Source organism: Benincasa hispida, chromosome 8, assembly GCF_009727055.1.
Source record: "Benincasa hispida cultivar B227 chromosome 8, ASM972705v1, whole genome shotgun sequence".
In the NCBI taxonomy this organism is placed as follows: Eukaryota; Viridiplantae; Streptophyta; class Magnoliopsida; order Cucurbitales; family Cucurbitaceae; genus Benincasa; species Benincasa hispida.
In genome coordinates, this window is record NC_052356.1 from 58,609,119 (window position 1) to 58,630,376 (window position 21,258).

A 21,258-nucleotide genomic window follows, 5' to 3' on the forward strand; every position below is an offset into this window, starting at 1 on the left:
AAAAAAAGTTGAATTTAACCCAAATTCCAGATCAGGCCCAAAACCAACTAATTGGGCCCAAGGGTCAGGCCCATGGACCAACCAAGCCCATGAAGCCCACCTAAGAACTCTATAAATAGAGGCGTTCTCTTCATTTGTAAAGGTAGTATTTTCTATACTCAGAAGACCCAGAGAGAATTCACTGACAAGCAGAGGACTCTCAAGACTCCTGAAGCTGCACTCCTATAAGGCAGAAGACCTTTGAAGACACAAATACTCTTCCAAGACTTCACTCATAAAGTTGCACTCCTATAAGGCAGAAGACCTTTGAAGACACAAATACTCTTCTAAGACTTCTACTCCAGGCTTCCAAGACTTCTACTTCAAGAACATTCGGTGCTTTCCTTCTCCAAGTCAAGCATATTCACCCAACTGAGAGAGAATCAGAGGATCAAATATTAGAGATCGAACCACATCGCATCAAATCAACTCCAACACCAACACCAACTCAAATTCAACTCCACGAAACACGTTTCTCCAGAAATCTCGTGTGAACAGTGAGATTTCATTGAGAAAGCCCAAAAGAATCAATAGTTATTTCAATCTCAGTCGTTGATCTAGGACGGAAAGAATTGAGAAAAATTATTTCAACGAATTTTCTAAAATTGTGTTAGTTGTGAAATATGAAAGTGATTAAGGTTATTTCTTATAATTTTTCAAAAAAAATTCCCTCTGATCCATCCATGCTTAAGTAAGGATCTTCATCTTTTTTAAATTCTATATTAAAAAGAATAAAAGAAAAAAGAAAAAAGGGAAAAAGTGATGGCCTTGATTTAGAGACTAAAATGTGTATTGCAATCGAAGAACAATAAAGGTGGGTTTAGCACGTAAACTTAGTTTTTTTGAGTTGATAATAATGGTATGTGTTTGAGATACAGAGTTGAGCTGAATTAATAATTGTCTAAGATACAGAGTTGAATTAAGTTGGTAATTGTCTGTGTTTAAAGTGTAGAGTTGAGTTGTATTGAGTTATGAATATTTGATCCAGTTTTTTTACTTTGTAACCTAAAAAACATGGATTTTTATGGGGTTTTTTTTGTTTTTTTCTTAATTTATGTTCCACCATTCAACTACACATACTTTCCCAAACTTAACCCTCATTTGAGATGTGAACTCAATAAATAAAGATATATTTTACAATTTTCTATGTGTAATTATTGCATTTAATGTAAACAAAATACTATTATATATAAACAACAACTCTATGACATATTTTAACAGTCATGTAATGTATGAGTTGAATATGCATAAAAATTAAGGTTGTCATCAAGGTTCTATTTACATATTCACAAAAAAATAAATAAACATGGCTGACTATGAGTCAATTTCTTTCATACAAAAAAAAATATTGTTCATTAAGATAGTCAAGTTAGTCAGTCCTACCAAATAAATATAAATAATAAATCTTCCTAGATTTTGGTGAAGTGTTAAAAACAATTGTTCTTTTGGATGTCTGTGAAAAATAAGTCTATAAGGATGACCTGATCATTCTCAACCAATCCATCAATAGCATATTACTATAAAAACGACTATTAAACATTATAAATATAATATTTTTTATTTATATTTAAAAACACTTTGGGCTACCCAAGTTTTTTTTTTTTTTTTAGTATATGATCAGTCAAATTGGTTGTCAGAGTGAGTTGTTAGAGATGAACGATGAAATTGATGGTTGGAGTTGGTTGTGCAAAGGTGATTATCGGAGTTGGTTGTCAAAGTATGTTGTCGGAGTGTGGCAGCAATAGAAGCCGATGGTGGCATACAAGTGAAGCCATTGAAGCCATTAGAGAGGGGTTGATTTTGGGCGAATTAGTAAAAAATAAGAAATCCAACTCTACCAACATTTAAAGTTAGTGGGCCTTGATGAGCCAAACACTTTCCAAGTGTTTTTAACCGCACTTAAAAAGCAAAATTGAAGACCAACTTGTAGAGTACATTTCAATGACCATATAATATTTATGTTGAAAAAAATATATAATAGTTTTAAATTAGTAAAATTCTCGATTTGATATCATATTTTAAAGTTCAATGTTGAAAGACAAAATGAAAACTTATTTTTAAAAACATGCAAAATAGGGTCAAATGTGAGTTTAACTCAATAATAATTTACATGGCTTTCGGTCTCTCATTGTGAAATGTTGTACTAACAAAATGGAAAATAGAAAATTCAAAAAAGTAAAAAGAAAAAAAAAAACATTTTCTTTGTACATTTAGGTTGTAGTTTGAGAAAGAATCTAAACCTATTTATTACACTTGAATCTTTGTCCCAGAAAATGAAAACAGAGTATATTACAAACATCATTAATTATTTGTTTATTTATTATTTATTTACAGAAAAAAAAATCCTCTCAGCTTTTTTTTTTTTTTTTTAATGAGAAAAAAGGTCATACCCTTCTTTACTTTTTGCTCCACATGAACAGTTGTTAAAATATTTTAAAAATAAATAAACAAATATATTTTAAAATTCTTAACAGTAAAAAGTAGTTAACAACTTTTTTCCCAGTAAGGTAAGCCCACTTTGTCTTATAAATATATGAAGGCAGAGCTTCCATTTGTTTCCATGGTGTATTCTCACTCTCACTCTCAATCCCAGTCCCCAATCATATTCCTTCATTCTTTTTCCTCATATTCTCGCCGGAAAATGGACCACTCTTGGCGAGTGCGTTTTGGGATTCCCCGGTTCCGTTCCCGGAGATCGGAAGATGAAACCCTTACCAAACCCACATGTTCCCGCGCCGGAACTTTCCACGCCGATGACTTCTCCGACGTCTTCGGCGGTCCACCACAGACCATCCTCTTCCGCCAATTCTCCGACAGGTTTGAAGGTAAAGACTCCACTTCCTTCTACGAAGAAGTATTCCGCTCCACCGAGTTAGTTTCTCGGCCGCAGAAGGGTGGCCGGAGTTTGCCTGCCTTCAGAATCCCCGTTAAGGAGGATAGATTCTACCGCGATGTTTTTGGATCGGAAGACGGCCGACGGTCGAGAGATAGGTCGGAACCGAGCTCCAAGGAATTCACCAGATCGAACTCGTCTTCCGACTACAGTCCTCTCCGGCCGGTCATCGCTGATGACGTGGCATTCCCTTCGTCGTCTTCAAATCACAGGTTGGTTGTGTACTGCAGAAAGTGAGGGGGCCAAACCCCTATTTTGGATTATTCAATTGGACATGTATGCCCTCTAAGGCTTAGGTCATTTTTCATCTGTTGTTTGATATTGTTTGGCTGTTTCATAAGGGTAATTAAGAGAAATGGTAATCATTCTAGGTTTTGATTCATAGCAGTAAGTTTATTTGAACTAACAACCTATTTTGTTTTATTGATGACTTTGCTTAAGCATGAAAGTTTGATTATAAATATGTATGTAAATTGATACTGTTTTGAAGCTTGATTTGACCAGCATATTGTCTAGCACTTAGTTTAAGCTGATTTTTATCATTCCCTTAATTTAGTTTGACTGAAAAAATTCAATATCTATCTCTTGACTTGAAATAGGCCAAGCAATGTCCCAACACAATGGAACTCATACAGAACCATGTTCAAGGAACAAGAAATGCCACAGTTTCAACCTGATCTCACCCCCCATATCGATAACCGGTATGTGGAAGATGAATATGAAGATAGTTACAGAAGCTCAGACCATGGATTTGGAGAGCCCATGTCGTCCCCGGAAACTGTTATGCTGGAACCAAATTCATTCCGAAGCATCCAGATCTGTGTGGATGATTTAGAATTAAACTCCCCATCATCGGCTGATTCTTCACTCTGTGAAGATCCAGTTTATGGTGGAATTTATTGTAATGTTTTACCAGAAGATGATGATGACGACGAAGATGCTATGAGCTCTTATGTCATTGAGATAACTTCCATCAACAGAGAAGAATATAGAGAAGAAGTTTCCATCGATGAAGCGATTGCTTGGGCTAAATCGAAGTATCAAAGTGCATCTGAGACAGATTTGAGTGTTAGACAGCAAGAAAGTGAGCAATCTGGGGAAGAAGAAGGTAAACTTCATTAACTGCCTATGTAGGATCTGTTTTATATGAATGTGTGTGCTCAATGGTGAAAAGTCTAACAGTATTCTCCTCTTCTCATTTTGCAGGAAGACCTGTTGCATTTGAATATTCAGATCAGCAGTCGAATGGAAATGGATTGTCGCAGACTGCAGAGGTAACGATTTTCTGCTATTCACAAGAAAAAATCAGAAATAGGAAAACATTTTGCTCATATTACTGCACCTACTGGTCCTTTTATGCCATTCATCTAAATATCGGTCGGAAAACATTCTGGATAATGCCTAGAACTTGGAAGAATCTATGCATCTAATCGATTGAAGTCCTCTTGCAATTGTGTAATAAAGCTAAATTGCTTTGCTTAACTGTGTGCTCTTGTTTCTGCCTCAGACACAACAGAGAGATGTAAAAGTTGAAGAAGAAAAGCCGCAGGTGGACAACGATGTAAGTATTTGACACAGGACTTCATGTTTTTAAGCTTGGCATCATTTCATTTTCACATTAGTTTTAAAGTATATGATGTTTTCCTGATTGATTGGCTCCTATTGGTCTGAATAGATGAAAAAGAACAGTCAAGCTAGTTAATTAACGCAAGATCATAAAAAGTGGTTGTATAGTCATTTCATCATTTACTCTTCACAAAGGATTATGTCACTTAAAAGGAACAAAGACTAGATGGGTTAATTTAATTTTCAGGACTTAATAACATGTTATTTAGGCCTATTGCTCATATTCTTTCTGGGTAAAGAACGAGTTTTTGATCTCTGTTTATTCTCCTAATCTCAAATAACAGAGAGAATTGGAAGGATTAGATGAAAAAATAAAGTTATGGTCAGCTGGCAAGGAAACCAACATCCGCCTGCTACTTTCTACACTTCATTATGTAAGTTCTTTCGTGCCAGATAACATCATGGACATGTCCCTCCTCTCCATGGTATAAACTTCGATCTAACGATTTGCAACCATTGGGATTATTACAGATATTGTGGTCAAGTAGTGGTTGGTCTCCAATATCCTTGACAAACCTGATAGGAGGCTCACAAGTGAAGAAGGCTTATCAAAAAGCAAGATTATGTCTCCACCCAGACAAGCTGCAGCAAAGAGGAGCGACGACGCTACAGAAATATGTTGCAGATAAGGCTTTTACTATCCTTCAGGTAACTCTTGGCTCATGCATTATAATTAATTACCATCTTATTCAATCAAGAACTTGAAATCAAACACCAGATCAACAATGTATCTGGCTTAAAAAGAAAAGATCATTAAGACTGAAGTGGTGAGAATAATGTTGAATAGAATATTTACTTGCAAGATTTTGATTTTATTTATTTCTGTGCTTTATATAGGAAGCGTGGTCTGTATATATATCCCAAGATGCCTTCCTCAATTAGAGCCTAATTTGGGATCTTTTGAGAAGTCATTTTGAGTGTGAAGCTCAAGAAAGTAGCAAGCAAGTCTGGAACATCCACAAGCTGATACCCATTTTTGCATTAAGAATTTGAAAGTAGACCTGATTAGATATTAAGAAAGTTGTGTATAAAACAGAAATCAGGTCAACTACAGCCTGTATGTAAGATATGTCTACTTATTGTAGTTCGTGTAGACTCATATTTCGTCGTGCAGCTACGTTCTAAATATAATCGCAGAACACTTGTGCTTTGCATATGTACAAACACATTTGGATAGATTTATATACATATTTATACACGTTCAGACCCAAGTTCTTTCCTTGATATCGGAAATTATTTCCAAGGCCTCTTCAGAGTTAACCCATTGAGTTCAATCACAATGCCTCTGTTAATGTCATCTCATAAACTACAAATTTTTCTTGAAAACGAACTTGAATTGAAGTTCATAAACAGAGAGACATACAGAAAATTTGGCCATTGAAAAGTGAGTTACATATTCTTCTAGTGCTTGATCTTGCTTGAGCTATGATTTTAAAATGAGATAATAAACGTGAAAGGTGATAATCATCAACTTCAAGAAAGTTGATCAGAACGAGGATCACTTGTCTTGTTTATATAGTGAATGTGCTGGAAAGAAAAGAGAAACAGCTTTCTGAAAAGTTGATAGAAATTGCATCAAAGCAATCAATTTTTAACATCTGTTTGGCAAGTTGAAGAAGTTCATGGCTTTATTTATATCCAAAAGTGTAAAGTATGGAGAATTAGGAGTATTAAATCCAGATCAGAGACATCCAGATCATGGTGAATAACTACCATGTAGCTTTTTTTAAGTCATGTAATTTACAGAGAAAAAATGATGGGGAAAGAGCAGTAAAAACCAGCCTCCCTTTCTAAGCTTCAAAGAAGAGAGAGATTCAACCATCCCCTTGTGTTAACAGCTGTCTAAACTCATCATCGGTGGTCTTGAGCATAAGTGGCAAAGGCACTTTTTTTCCACTCCGAACTGTCTCCACATACCTTGGCTTTATCCTCTTTTCCAAGCTAAAGGCAAAATACTGAGGAAAATCCTTGAGCTCCTCCAGTTTTCTATGCATCTCCACAGAGAAGTATTCAAACTTTGGCTTGAAGTTGTTTTCAATGCTGAAAGTGAGCAATGCTGGACACCTTAAAACCATCCCCACAGTTTCACTTCTTGACAATCCCAAACTCTCCAAATACTTGAGTTTGGGAATCAAGGTCTTTTCCACACTTGAAACCAACAAAACAGAATCACGGTAAGCCAAAGCTTCCAAATCCTTCAACCCAAGTCTCTGAAGGTAAAACAAAGCTGGCTTGAGCTGGTCTTTGGGACTTGAAGCAAGCAATCTTGGGCACTTGTTGATAGCCCTTCTAAAGTTCTGATCTGGGATTTTAAGGTCTTCAGAAAGGAAGTTGAAAACTGGGATTAGGTCAGTTTTAACATCTGAGGTGAGGATTTTGGGACACATTCCAAAGATTTTGGCAAAGTCCTTTTGGTGAATGCCTTTAGATTGGAGAAAGGAGATGACAGAATGAATGGATTCAAGAGTAACAGAATGAAGAGAAGGATTCTGAGAAAGAGCTTTGCCAGCATCAACACCCATGATTTCAAGGCAGAGGATTTTCTCTTTAATTTGAGAAGAGAGAGTGGAATGAAGTGGTGTATAGAGAGGATGCTTATGGAAAAGGGTTTTGGGTTTGGCTGATAAGAAAGTGTTTGGTTGATGGGAACTTGAGGAAGAAGAAGAAAGTTTATGAGAAGAAAAGCAGAAAGAAGAATGAAAAGCAGTTGCAGTTGAAGAAGGCATGGTGAAGGGAGAGAGAGAGAGATGAACTGTTTGTCAAGAAGAAACATAGATCCACTGCAATTTTATTTTTTATGCGAAATTTGGTGGAAGATGATTGGCTAAGATTGGATTTCGAAGATTGTTTTGTTTGGGTAAGAAATCGGCTTAAAAGCCTCTAACTTTCTTGGTGGATTTATCACTTTTTATTTCTCTTCTTTTTATCCATCCATATTCTGATCTCAATATTTTATTTCATGTTTTCCTTTTTTTTATTATTATTATTTATCTTGTTTTATTTCTAATACTTCCCACGTTACCTCACCCCACTTTCAAAATATTCTGTTTTAGAATTAAATCCTATAATAAAATTTACGCCTACCTTTCAAGTATTTTGGTGAATTTAGTCTCTAAAATTTGGATGGAAGATAAAAGTAAAAATAATTTGACCAAAATTGTCACTTTTTAAGTGTATAAAGACTAACATGAATGTTATTGTCAGGAAAAGATTTAATGTCGTTCTTTTAAACCCTAGCCTAAACAAATATTATTTGTAATTTTTCCATTCCTACAACTTACACTAAAAATATAGGTAGTATAAGAGGTAAGTACAGGTCAAATCCACAGAGCACCATCGACTAACCCTAAAACAATTAACGAACTCTATTGTGATAGAGGGGTTTTGTAAAGAAAATGACAAAATTGTGCAAAAGAATAGTAAATGAGACATTGAAAAATAGAAAACTCAATTTTTATTTATTGATCTAGTTTAGTTAGGTTTTTTCTTAATTTTTCTTGGTAATCATAGGCATTTAACAAAATCAAGATTCTTGTTAGTTATTCATTTAGTCTATATACCCTAAAAGCATAGAAATGCATAACCTTAATTTCTTCATTAAACAAGTAACCAAACCTAAATGATTTAATTAATAAGAATCGATAGTGATCTAATTAATTATTCATTTGCATTAAGAAAGAGTAGTTCTTGACTAGGATTGGATTAGTAGCTCAGAAAGCCTAGGTTAATAGTCCAACTGTTCTTGAATTACCAATCATGCATAATTGCGAACAAGATTAATCCCAATAACCTAAATTCACATATTTGCACTTTACAATTGTGGTGCCCTAAGAAATTATGCACATAGACATGTTACTATTTCTAGCATTCATTGAATAAAAGAAAGTTGGCCAAAAATTCTTAAATCCAATGCATAGAAGTTATTTTACATTCAAGAATCAATGTAAGCAAGAATTTATTACAAAAACCAAGAAATTACTTGAGAGATGATTGAGAACTCAATCTCATACCAAGAAAATAAGAATCTACCATAAATTAAGCTAGAGTACTTACCTTAATGAAGCATCTCCTTCAAGATTTGATCAAGGAATAGCATGGATGCATCAAAGATAAAGGAAGAATGAAAGAAAAAGTATAGAAAGGTAAGAGATTTGAAAGAAAATCAAGTTTGGATTTGATCTCTCGTGTGAAAATGCTAAATTTTATTTTTATACAATAGGTATAGCGTTCAACATTGAAGAGAGCGTTGCAACTCTCTTGTCGATTCAAGACATCAAGCGTTGGGGTTGCAATAGTGGTGTGATGTTGGCTTGCGACGAGGCGCACGCGGAAGTTTGATTTTTTCGTGAATACCTGTAGTATTGTGACGCTATCCTATTTTGAAACTACTGCCTTCAAGCGTTGCATTGAAGCATTGAACTAGGGCTGTGATGTTAATCCTGGTATGCTCCAATTGAGTGGCATTTTGTAATTTTTGTGACTTCTTTGATTTGGATGCTTTTAGGGTTCATTTTGACACCAATTTGGGGTATTTTTCTTCTGTGACTCCGTTGGCCTTCGGGATGAATTTTCCTATAAAACAAGCATTTTATGCATAAGAATTGTACAAAATAGATAGAGTTAAGGATAAACTAGCTCTTTTTGAGAAATACTAGTTATGCATGTATATAGACCAAAAAGAACAAAAGTTTAAAATATAAGGACCAAAGTAGATTCTTGAAGGATATAAAGATCAAAATGAATTAGAGCAAAAAGTATATGGACTAAAATGATATTTAAATTTTTTTTTTTTTTTATATTCGGAAAATACATGTATTTTTTTTTAATTTAAATAAAATTATATAAATATACCTAAACTTTGTAGTTTGTTTTAATTATATATATAGACTTTGGAAAATTTTATTATCCATTTAAACTTTGAAATTTACTCTCAAAAAATACCTTAAGACTTATATAAATTAAGGGTGAAAATTGATTAGGGAGTTGAGGGGTAAAAATTAGAAAGTTTACTTGATATTATTTACAACTTTATTGAAGATCAAGATTGTTAATATTGTTTTTTCTCAAAAAAAAATATGGTTAAAATTATAACAACCTTTATCACCTCAATGCATGAAATGATTTGTAAAATATGTTACGTATATCTCTTCATTTGTACACATTAGTCGTCACACCCATTTCTATCTTAGTTTTAATAGAAAAGAAACTCTTCAAATGTATTTTTTGAACCAATTTCAAAGTTCAAAGACAAGAATAAAAGTCCTCAAAGTCTAGAGACATAATTGATCAAACAAACTCCAAAATTTAAAGATATTTTGTATAATTAAACTTTTAATTTATTGGGCTTGTCGCAAGAATAGAAAAAAAAATTCTTAAATTTGCAAATCTAGCATGGTTTTTTTAAAATTTGCAAATATAGTAAATATCATTATATTTTATTTTCATTTTTTATTATTTCAATTTTACTCTCATTGGTGTATCAACATGTATATAAGTAGTATATATAATATACTTTATATTTGGTATATCAGTTATGCAATTAATATACCAAAATTACCATTCACATATCAAATTTATCCGTCAACAAGTGATTGTACATTTCTTATTGTTCGTATACTTAATTTGAATTTTTATTTATTTGTTTCATAACATTATTTTTCTAGTACATTGTCATCAACTTATAATTGTTCACTTCGTCATGTCGGTATTAAAATGTCGATAAACTGTTAATGATACACTATTGTTACCATTGAAATTGAATTTTGAACAAGTATTGATACACTACTGATATACTTGAACAAATTTATTTTTAAGAAGTATTAACATATTAATGATAGAGACACCAATGTTATATTTAAAATAACCTTTGAATTAATTAACTATACTATTAATAAATAAATGTTATACGTGAAATTTTATTATAATCAATGTCGATAATACATTAATGATATACTTGAAATTCGTTCTTAATGGATATTGATCTTTATTGATACACTAATGTTATTTTTTAAATGAATTTTTAATGAGTGTTGATAAATCACTAATACATCAATAATATTACTTGAAAATTGCATTTTGAATCAGTTTTGATACATTATTGATAAACTATTAATATACTTGAAATGAATTTTTAATGACTAGGAATATACAATTTTATATTTTAAATGAATTTTGAATGGGTGTTAATAAACTATTGATGCACCAATGTAATGCTTACTTATTCAGTATTGCATTTTGAACAAATGATGATATATTATGCACTAATAGTTGCTTGAAATACATTTTGAATTAGTACTAGTAACTTATATACTATCATAATCGTATCATTTTTTTGTAAATCGAACAAATTAATTGATCTATGCGTCAACACAATTGATAAAACAATTAAGATATACCATCAAAATCAAATAAAATCTAGAAAACATAACACAACTAATGTGAAAATCTAAATCATACCATCGAAATCGAACTAATGAAATGAGAACGAGTTTGTATAGAAAAATGAAAAAAAGAAAAAAGAAAAAAGCAATAACTAACATCATTGAACAAACATCCACCACTATATTATAATTGAGTCATGATATATCAATGGTATAAATGATACAATTTATATAAGGTATATAAATTGATTGATATACCATATATCAAATATATCAAATATGCCTATTACCATACAAAATTTAAACAATAAATATAACCAAAATTAATTTTAAAATTTTTGCTGTATTCTATAAATTTAGAAAACCATTACTTTATTTATTTTTATTTTTATTTTTTTTGGTTCCATTGCAATTTCCCTAATTTATTATGCTTGTAATAACTTTCAAAAGTTTGGATAGTTGTTAGAGGAAGGAAAGATATTTTCAAAATTGTGGACGGAAAATAAGGAAAGAAATTTATAATTCATTGAAAAGATTATGAAAATGATTTTTTTTTTAACATTCAAATAAAGATCAAAGATTTTCGTGATTTAAATCACGAACTTGTATGATACTATTTTAAAAATTTGCAAAAGAAAACTCAAAATTTATCCTCTTTAAGTTGGAAAATTTTTCAAGATAGAAAAAATATCAAGCTATTTATAAAAATAACAAAAAAAATATTGATATATACTTAGACTTCTATCAACGTCTATTAGACTTCTATCAATTTAAACTTCTATCAACCTTTATTAAAAAATATTAAAATTTTATTATTTTGTGTAAATAATTTTCATTATTTTTCATGATTTTCCTAATTTGACAAATGAGGAAATCAAATATTTGTTTTTTCTTTTTAAAGAAAAAAGTTTCTTCCTCNTATAAAGAACAAATGGTGGTCAACAACGAAAGGCATCAATAAAAAGCAAAGTCCGATCCCATAAGTTTTCACACTAATGTCTTAAAAACACTTCAAACAAATAAATTTCATTGTCATTGTTGATTGACCAAATTAGTGATTAAAATGGCAACCAATTGACGAATGAATATTCTTAATACAACTATATTCTTCAACTATTATATCTATCAACAACATTTCCAGTAAGTTATAAACTGATATTTGAAAAAGAAATCCATGACTTTGGACAATGACCTTACAGTGAAAAGTGTTTACAGTTACATCAGTCGACATAAACAGAGAGATGCTAATACTAAAAGAAAAAAAACTGCAAAACCAATAATTGTGTAGAAACAGAGATTTTTAGAGAGAGAGAGAGAGTTACTCTAGTATTCTCCAAATGGAACACAAGCATAACCATCTTTTGAGTAGTGTTACTAATACTTGCACCAAACAGGTGCTGAGAAATTATTACTTAGGACTGGAAAAAGAAATGATGGAGATCAAACTCAGAATCATGGCCACAATTGCCTGGTTTTCTTGTTCTTGAAACTTGAGGCCCATCCATCAGCAGCAAAACTAGCAGAGTGCTGACAAGAAGAAATATAATACTCAGCAGATATTTCATAGAGTCGGGAGATGACAAATTCGGGTTTGTGAATACTTTCAATTTGGAAGCTCATGTCTCAAGGTTTCCTTGGCTTCTGCTTGCTGAGTGTTGTCGCAGCAGTTTTTTACCATGATGATCATCCTGCAAGAGTATATTCAATTTGATGTAGATACTGTATTCAGTGATTTAACATTCAAATATGGTTATATTTTCGATCCAAACAGGATGTCCTGCAATAGATAGTATGAAAGTTGAAGTAAAAAACCAGACAATGACAATAATAGAATCCAATCTAATCCTAGAGCAACACCCTTCACAAAATTACGACTTTGCTTTTCCATTCTGTGGATAGTTGATGTCTCCTCTGACCATTACCTGCTGCTTATCCCTCGCCTCCAATACGAACTCTAACTTAGAGTTCTGCAAGGTATCCCAACATAGAAAATATACGAAACCATTGTATTCCAGTATCAAGAAGAAACCACAAGATAAACAAGTAATTTAAGTTATTTGCACCCTCCCTCTTGAAATCACTCCAAAGCCTTGATTCACTCACCAAATGCCCAACTCCCATAAGTTAAGGGGCAATGATATGTTGTCTTCCTGTTGTTAAAGATTCTAATGTTCCCTTCAAGCCACAAGCTCAAAGTGGAAAAAGAATATATATTAAGTGAATTGAAGCCATGGCATTTCTTTTTGTCTTTAAAAAGGTTGTCCCACCGTCTGTGTCCATGTAAAGGGCTATATACCAACTAAAAAGTGGAGAGAATAATTCTAAGAGTTTCCAGCAAAGGACTGATTTAGGAAGACATGGCCTCCTATTTGACTTATAATTCCTTTTTGCAAAGAGACCAGCATCACAGGAATGAAGATACACAAAAATGGGCCGAGACCAACTGCTGCACTGTGAATGATCGACCCAGCCACTTGCTCGTTTCAATCAATCGGTATCTTATGAACTGTTCATGTCCGCGAACTGCATATTAGTCAAAAGAGCTAACTTTCTTTTTGTTCTAACATCCCCTGTATTTCGTAGTTTATGATCTCTTCTTCACAGGAGGCTACAAGTTTTCAACTAGCCTAAAGGCTGTTTCTCATGGCACAAAAGCTCCTCAAAGCCTCAGGGAAAAGACGTCAATAATTTCCTTTTGTTCATTTAGTTAAAGAAGAAAGGAAGCTGAGTCCAGAAAGAGAAATTAAGGCTGAAACAAGTGGCAGATTCTGAAAGGAGGTGAGGTAATTAGGTATTTGTGGTCAGATGTTTACATTCTCAAATTAAGCTAACCTTGAAACTAGGAAAGATCCTGTGAGCAGATGAATAAAGTGAGGGAACGGAACTATTTTTCTGAGAGTGAATTTGGATGGGAGACCTAGAGAATCTTTCTAAACTAAATTATTTTTAGACCAAAGAAAAACTCCCATGGGCTGTATTACGTTATTTAAAGAAAGATTTCCATTAACTGTCGTAACCATCATGCATTTAACTCACATTTTGTAAGGATCCAATATTCTAGAATTACATTTTACTATGAGGAAAGATACTGTATATTCTAGATGAGCAAGGTTACAGGGAAACTTCTATCTATGATTTTATAATACAACAAAGTTTCCCAATGTATTACATTGTTTCTCCATTCCTTAATGATACATTCTAGATCAGTTTTTGTGCTTCCTTCTTTTCCAATCTCTACCTCTTCACTCCATATCCAAGGGTTCACAAGTGGTCTTTGAGCAACTTTGGGGGCCCAAAAAGGTGATATTCTGAACCACAGATGTCGCATTTCAAGAACAATTCCTCCATACCTTCTTTTTCCAGTATTGCATTTTCAGCAAGCACAAGCAGGTGACTGAAGACACAGGTCATCACTGGCTGGTTCATTGTTAGTTGTATTTTTATATTTAGGCCACTCGTTACAGAGTTATGATTTAAATTGGGACCGAGAGTCTTCTTGTAGGCATTTTGTGGGCCAATGAGAGTTCCTCTCTCATCCTTCCTTCGTTGATTGAGGCAGGGTTGTCCCATCGAGGACATCCAATGAAATTGGAAGGTTGGTTGGCAGGGTCATATGGTTCACGGTTGTTCTATGGGCTCTTTGGTTTAAAACATGAGTTTTTCTAAGATGATAGAGATTTTGTGTGCTATGCACTCTAATGCTTTCTCCCTTTCGCAGAGGAAAGAAATTTCCCATTTTCCAATTGTTGATGAAATGAGGGCTCTATGTTGTTCTTTAAGTTTGGTTATTATTAATAAATTGGATGTTTGGATTCTTTACTTTATGTAAACCTTTTGGTTCTTTTCATTTGGCTCATTTTCTGGTGGTGTTTTGTATTCTTTCGGTATCTACATGAAAGTTGTGATTCAGTTAGGTTACCACCTAACAAGAAAACTCAAGAACAACAAAGAACACTAAAAGATAGAAACATATTGCAACCATCATGGGTTGACCTAGTGGTAAATAGGGGGCATAATCTTCATAAAGGGCTGAGAGGTCATGGGTTCAATTCTTACCTAGAATTTAATATCCTATAAGTTTTCTTGACATCCAAATATTGTAGGGACAGACAGGTTGTTCCGTGAGATTAGTCGAGGTGCACGGAAGCTAGCATGGACACTCACGGATATATATATATATTGCAATATTCAAAGAAGTGACAATATAACAAAACTTTTTGAGGGAGCTATCTCTCTCCCTAATTCCTACCATGAAAATTCCTTCAAAAATGATCTATACCTTGCTCCCAACCCAGTTCCTCTATTTATAACTAAAAAACCAAACAAGCTCTTTAGCTAATTACTAATATGCCCTCGCTCATAGACATACTAATAATCCTAATATAACCATAACTAGGGGTCTTACAGATTCTTCTTGGAAAGAAGGAAAAATAATGACATACATACAATAGTGTTCCTAAGGCAATCTAGCTCTATGCCTCTATCACTCATATGATGGCATAGAGTTATTCACCTGACAGGACTTACACATGAAGACACATAAACTTGACACTTGTGCTTCTGTGTACACAAGATGTCCCCTCAAACCCACATTCGCATGAGGTTTCTTATCTTACTCCAAAAAAAAGGGTTTCTTCACCTTACCGAGTGAAGGTGATTTTCTCCTATAAAAGGTACACACTACACCCTTTTATTATATAACCAGAACAACACAAAACAAAAACTTTGCCAATAATTAAGGTTATTGCACCATAGATTCTACAATGATGGTGACAACCGTCCAAAAAATTAGAAAGTGCAACTTTGTGGTTGTGTTTACTGAAAGTGCCCTGCAGCCATAAATTCTTTACCATAACTATAACGCATTTTTACAAAGCTGCTAATGTCAGACAAGCAAAATGGTTGATTTGCTAACATAAAAACCAGAATTCATGTATTGATTCGATGAGAAAAGAGACAAGATCTTCCTTCATTTTCTTACGATTTGTAGAAATGCAAAATATATATTAGAAGGAAGCCGACCTTGTAAAGAGATGCTGCTGACTCAGATTGCAATGTCTGAACTCCAGTACGCCCAAGGGATTGCAGAGCATCGAGTGCATCTAACGTCAGCTGCCAGCCACTGAGAGCAACTACATCTGCATTGGAGCTACTACTCGTACTGCCAGCAGCAGCAACATTTCCATTTACCCAAGGGCAAAATTGATTGTGATGGACTATCGGATCAAACTCTATTTCATAATTGCTTTCCCCTTTTTGTGGCGCTGAAAAAGACAGGTTCCACATCACTAACAGAAGAAAATTGGAATAACACATTTAATAAGGTCAAATTGCTATGCCAGATTTTAAGAGACGACACATACGATTTCCAATCTGCCCAAACCAAATGGTAGATTAAGTTATAAATCCAGATTTTCACGTTAGTGTTCAAGATTTTAACAACCACAGTATCAGTCTTCACCCAACTCAAAAAGAAAATTCAGATAGGCAGCTCAAAATGAAAAGGAAAGATTTTCAATAATAAAACGGTAAAGGGCCCCAAAACCACTTATTGCTGGCCATCAGTGAAAGAAGAAAATTTTGATAAAACTTTAGCTAGACTATTGAAGTTAAGTTATTTTAGGTACTGAGGACTATTGAAAACTGAAAGTGAAAGGACTGATGTTGAAGGTGGTGGATAGGTTATACATATCTCGTTTACAACTACACAAGATTCTATTATGCTGAATTCTTAAAATATACCCGAATTTGGATCCTCAATCTTATTTTGGCCATGAGTAGGCCGTGTATCAGCATTGTGACTGCTATTCACTAGGACTGTCTTGCAACTTTGACTTGTCTTTCCACCACTTTCAACAGAATCATCTTTAGCAGAGCCATCAATTTTTGATCCACTATCAGCTCTTTCTACAGGCCGAGAAAACATCTCTTGGCTATCACCATGAGGATCTTCCCTGATGATGTCCTCAGGAACAATCTCATCCATTAGCCCAGGATCAGGGGCAGATTCACCAGTTTGTCCCTGATTCTCGGCGTCCTCTATTCTGGGTTCAACATCACCAACAACACTATCTGTCCTATGAACCGATGCATCAGCCCCATGAATTTCAGCCTCATGACTAGCGCACATTCCAACGCTTCCACCACTTATTCCAAAACTAAACACATCCCTAGCCTGAGTAGTGACAGTATCAGCATTGAATATTTCTTCACCATCGTTTGTACTACTGACACCCATTTCGCCAGGAACTTCAGAAGCCGGTCGAAGAAAAATGCTCTGCTGAGCTTGATTGCTAAAAATCAATTCTGATGTTTCATTATTGTCTAAATTCCCATGTGTACTCGAAGAGGGGAAATGAACATCATCAACATCACCAGGATAATTTTCAACGCTTTCCATAGAGTCCTCATCAGCACTATGGCACACTGTGTCCATCGCAATAACAGATGACGCACGGGTTGAATCCCTAGCTGATTGAATTCCGGTATATTGATCACCTCCTTGCTGAAATGAATTTAATTTTTCCCCATCCATGCAAAGGTCTAAACCCATGGAATGACTTGGACCAGCGCCTGCTGAATCTCGTTGATATGAACAGAAAGTATCAAAAAATTCAGAATCACGAATACGTTTTGAAGGTCCAGCTGAATATTGTCTATCATCTGTTACTTCATCATCTATAACAGTTCCTTCAACACTATCGGCTTGATGCATCCTAACTAGTGCCCTGTCATTTGAACTCCCATCTTTATCCAAGCTGCGTTTGCGAGAGCTAGGACCTCTTGATTCATACGAAGCAGCACGATCACCAACCTCGCTGCCTGAAGGTTGCCCAATCATTAGATCCCTTCCCAGATCCCCATTGGGAATATGTTCAGTGGTTGTATTCTTTTCTGATTGAGAAACATTTAAGCCCCCTGCCATTGTCAGATTCAAATCGACATCCGTGTTTGGCAATAAGCTTGCCTCATTCGTTGTTGCTACTTCATCACGGTCTTCAATACGTTCTTTATCGGCATCATCAGCAGTCACCCATCCATTAATTCCACTAGCTGCACTTACTCCACGTGTCAGTCCCATTTTCTTACTTGTAGAAGGAATGTCAATGTTGTTAGGTGCAAAATGAGACGGTCGAGAAATTGTTAGAAAGTCCAATATCCTAACTGTAGCACCACATATGCTACAATCTAGTATGGGTGACCTCAATTCACTTCTAGAGTCCTTAACCAGCAATTTACCCTTTCCAGTGTCTTTTTTTATGGAAGTAGAGAGTGCTTTCTTGCTTCGAGCAGCATCATAAGAAAGATGCAACTGAGCCTCAGTTGGACCAAAAGAACATCCATTTCGAGCTGATTGCGCAGAATGCTCTTCACAGTCTTGAACATCTAAATGCCATCTTGGTTCCCATCCACAAAGGCTAATAATTTTCTGAGCCTGGAAAATGAGAAAAACAAAACATAATCAGATATGATAAATTATCAGCTGAAGAATAAATGGGATATAGATTATTGACCAAAAATTAATCATAAAAAAAGTAGCCTACTTGAGAATACAAATAGAATGCTCCATCTTGAGAGCTGTCAAGAAGTTCACGTGTACCCTCTGGTTTTACATCTACCTCGCCCATGGTGAAATTGAGGGATTGTGCCAAAAGGCGATCAAGTTGTGCACTTCGACAAATACGCATTTGTTCAATTGCAGAAGCAGCTATAGAAGGCAAAGATTGAAACTGCAGAAGCCCATCACATCTATCCTTAAATCCTCCGACTAAAGCGGACTGGGGCGTTGGAGGGAACTGCACCAAACTTTCAGGGCAGCTATTTCCTCTCCAAGGACAAGAGACTTTGTGCCCAGAATCCAGCTGCTTTGTAAACTCAGCAAGTTGAACTTCATTAACACCCAAAAAGGAGGAGAATCAAGGGTCATTATTATCAGCAGTCAGAATTCATAAGTTAATTCGTGAACTATCAATTAACCTCGGTATATGTCTATAGGTTCTTCCAGGCGTTTGAAATACTTTTTCTTTTTGTGTTTGTGTGTGAGTGAGTGGGTGGGCACCTTATAGATATGATAACCATATATATTTCAGTAATAACGCTACATTAATGAATCTAACCTTCGGCAGAAGTCCACGACTGTAGTAATTCAAAGCTCAAACTGGCACCACAAGATTCACATTCAATTTTATCAACATCGACATTCATCCATCCTCTCTGTGCACATGCAAGTGAATTGACTACCTGCAAATATCAAGAAAGAATAATATTCCCAAGTCTCAAAATTCATTGCCATTAGAATATTTTTCATTATTACTTTGAGTACATAAGAGATAAAAATAGAGTAGTACGGAAAATGAATTGAGATATGAAAGCCTTTATGATTTCCAAAGTTTCAATTAATTTATAAAAACTATTCTTATTTTTAACAAAGTTGACAACCTATACCATCGCTTTACATCAGTTCCACCTATAAACAACTGTAGTCATAGAAGTTCTCTAAACTTAAATTGAGCATAAGATTAAGAGATAGCCTACGTATAAATTAACAAGTAAAAGAAGTGACCAGGTTTAGACTAATACATGAAAATAGTTGTATTAATTGTTAATACTTCCAAGAATAAGGCAACAAAGAAAGACTAAAATCTGCTCAATATTCCTCCCATATATCCTCACATAAAACTGGATGTAACTTAGCCTCCTTAGACAAAACCACAAACAAAAATCTGATGTGAATGAACAGGATGGGTCAAAAAGGTTATTATTTTAATTAAAGACACATCCCAAATGAATAATAAACAATAAAAGCACACCGATGGTCTGTCTTCTGTGAGAAAATGAATAAAGACGTTATTTTCCTTTGAAGGTCTGATTTTACGTAAATGGTACCAAAACCCAAGAAAACAAACAGTTTCCTGTTGAAGCGAGAAGTAACAAAGAGTTTGATGCTCTAACCAGCTAGTTCCAAGAGTTTTCCATATTGGACTCAAGGTAAAATTATGAATCGAAAATTATATAACTGAGCTTTATGCAAAGGGACCAAATATGCAAAGTAATTATTAAAATACATACAATGTTACATGTATACTGCAGGATTTATGTAAATAATCATAAAAATTATAACCTTAGGTTTTCCAAACCAATTTCCAGGCTTAAAGGTAGCCAAACGCCTTAATAAATCTCCCCTTTCCCATGGTCTACAAGAGTATCTCGACATGCCAAAAGCAGAACCACCAACACCAGTGCTCAAGGAAGGCTGAGGTGGTTGTGAACCAACATAAGATAAAGACGCAGCTTTTGAACCAAGTCCACGAATTGACCCATCAACACTTCCAATGTTTGTTGGAACAGCAGGTGATGAGGCTCCAGCAGAGCTGATAAGATTCATAGAGCAACAAGAACTGTTTACAAGAACTAAAGAAGACAATGTGAATTCAAATTATCAAGCTGCATCTTACTCTTTGATCAGTATCCACTGAGATAATTTCAAATATACTCCTCGAATTTTGTCGAATTATACCTCAATATCAAATACAGCTCCTAAAGAAAAATTTTATTCAACCCAAAAATTCCTTGTTGCTGCTAATCATGTAACAGAGAAAAAAAAAACCCATATAACCCCTTCGCACCCGCCTCACATTACGAGCACAAATACAGTAGATTCTCTTCCGCACAACCTATTCGCTAAATCAACCCTCCATTTCCCCTCTTCCCGAAAAGCAATTACGAGAGAATGTTTTCAAACTTGAGTTTCAATTGAGAATAAGTTGAAGAATTTGGGACCTCAAATCAGCGGAGAAGAAGAAAATCATAAAACCCTAGATTGACCAAATAACAGAGAGTCGTAGAAGTGATGAAAGGGAGAAGAGAAAGAAGCGGAGCGGTACCTGGCGGCCGGAGTTGGATCAACAGTTCCAGCTGAGCTGATTACCTCTTCCCTCATTCGTACGATTGATTCTGTGTTTGGGATTTTTGAGGAACTGTGTTCAAAGAAAAACCAACTGATGCCTGAAAAGGTTCAAAGAAAAAATTGAAACTTTGCTTAAATCTTGCTTTTATAATCAATTCGAGAGCGTTAACTAGCCATTAGTGCCATTTCGTAACTTATGGCGTTCCCTTCTTAATTAAAATTGTAATTAAAGTAATAATTATCACGTGGATTTTATTGTATTGAATATGGATCACGTCTATTGTACAACTACTCCCTTCTTCTTTCTTGCAAAATTATATTTTAAAAAAAGTTATTTAAAAAAATTTGTCTTTCTTTCATGAGTACAATCGTTGTGGGATTGGACATTGACCATGTTAATTGCTGCTAAACTA

At 34.5% G+C, this 21,258-nt stretch overlaps 3 protein-coding genes across 4 annotated transcripts; 1 reads left to right on the plus strand and 2 right to left on the minus strand.

Annotated features, from left to right (window-relative positions):
* Positions 1 to 2,585: 2,585 nt before the first annotated feature.
* LOC120083484 lies at positions 2,586 to 5,769 on the plus strand. Its single transcript, XM_039039256.1, has 7 exons — positions 2,586 to 3,144; positions 3,532 to 4,040; positions 4,139 to 4,206; positions 4,440 to 4,493; positions 4,843 to 4,932; positions 5,030 to 5,206; positions 5,396 to 5,769. The coding sequence occupies exons 1-7, from the start codon at positions 2,600 to 2,602 to the stop codon at positions 5,438 to 5,440; spliced, it is 1,488 nt and encodes a 495-aa protein (XP_038895184.1). The 5' UTR covers positions 2,586 to 2,599; the 3' UTR covers positions 5,441 to 5,769.
* Positions 5,770 to 6,118: 349 nt separating this feature from the next.
* LOC120083485 (transcription termination factor MTEF1, chloroplastic) lies at positions 6,119 to 7,425 on the minus strand. The gene has a single exon (XM_039039257.1). It carries the CDS (start codon positions 7,282 to 7,284, stop codon positions 6,373 to 6,375), a length of 912 nt encoding a protein of 303 aa, XP_038895185.1. The 5' UTR covers positions 7,285 to 7,425; the 3' UTR covers positions 6,119 to 6,372.
* Positions 7,426 to 12,072: 4,647 nt separating this feature from the next.
* On the minus strand, positions 12,073 to 20,996 carry LOC120083602. Of its 2 annotated transcripts, XM_039039424.1 has the most exons (8): positions 20,823 to 20,996; positions 20,060 to 20,309; positions 19,056 to 19,179; positions 18,483 to 18,826; positions 16,681 to 18,373; positions 15,961 to 16,202; positions 12,540 to 12,626; positions 12,073 to 12,465 (listed from the first exon to the last, which is right to left on the minus strand). In XM_039039424.1, the coding sequence occupies exons 1-7, from the start codon at positions 20,876 to 20,878 to the stop codon at positions 12,555 to 12,557; spliced, it is 2,781 nt and encodes a 926-aa protein (XP_038895352.1). In that variant the 5' UTR covers positions 20,879 to 20,996; the 3' UTR covers positions 12,073 to 12,465; positions 12,540 to 12,554. The 2 variants fall into 2 exon arrangements, with proteins under 2 accessions (XP_038895352.1, XP_038895350.1); XM_039039422.1 differs by having other exon boundaries at positions 12,073 to 12,626.
* Positions 20,997 to 21,258: the final 262 nt, after the last annotated feature.

Bases quoted from the DNA above. Each gene is read 5' to 3' on its own strand.
- LOC120083484 (XM_039039256.1), top strand. From the start codon at position 2,600: ATGGTGTATTCTCACTCTCACTCTCAATCCCAGTCCCCAATCATATTC. The intron at 4,041-4,138 runs GTAAACTTCATT...CTCATTTTGCAG, and splicing joins GCAATCTGGGGAAGAAGAAG to GAAGACCTGTTGCATTTGAA. The intron at 4,494-4,842 runs GTAAGTATTTGA...CTCAAATAACAG, and splicing joins AGCCGCAGGTGGACAACGAT to AGAGAATTGGAAGGATTAGA.
- LOC120083485 (XM_039039257.1), bottom strand. From the start codon at position 7,284: ATGCCTTCTTCAACTGCAACTGCTTTTCATTCTTCTTTCTGCTTTTCT.
- LOC120083602 (XM_039039424.1), bottom strand. From the start codon at position 20,878: ATGAGGGAAGAGGTAATCAGCTCAGCTGGAACTGTTGATCCAACTCCG. The intron at 18,374-18,482 runs GTAGGCTACTTT...CTCATTTTCCAG, and splicing joins CATTCTATTTGTATTCTCAA to GCTCAGAAAATTATTAGCCT. The intron at 16,203-16,680 runs GTATATTTTAAG...TGTCTTTTTCAG, and splicing joins GATTGAGGATCCAAATTCGG to CGCCACAAAAAGGGGAAAGC.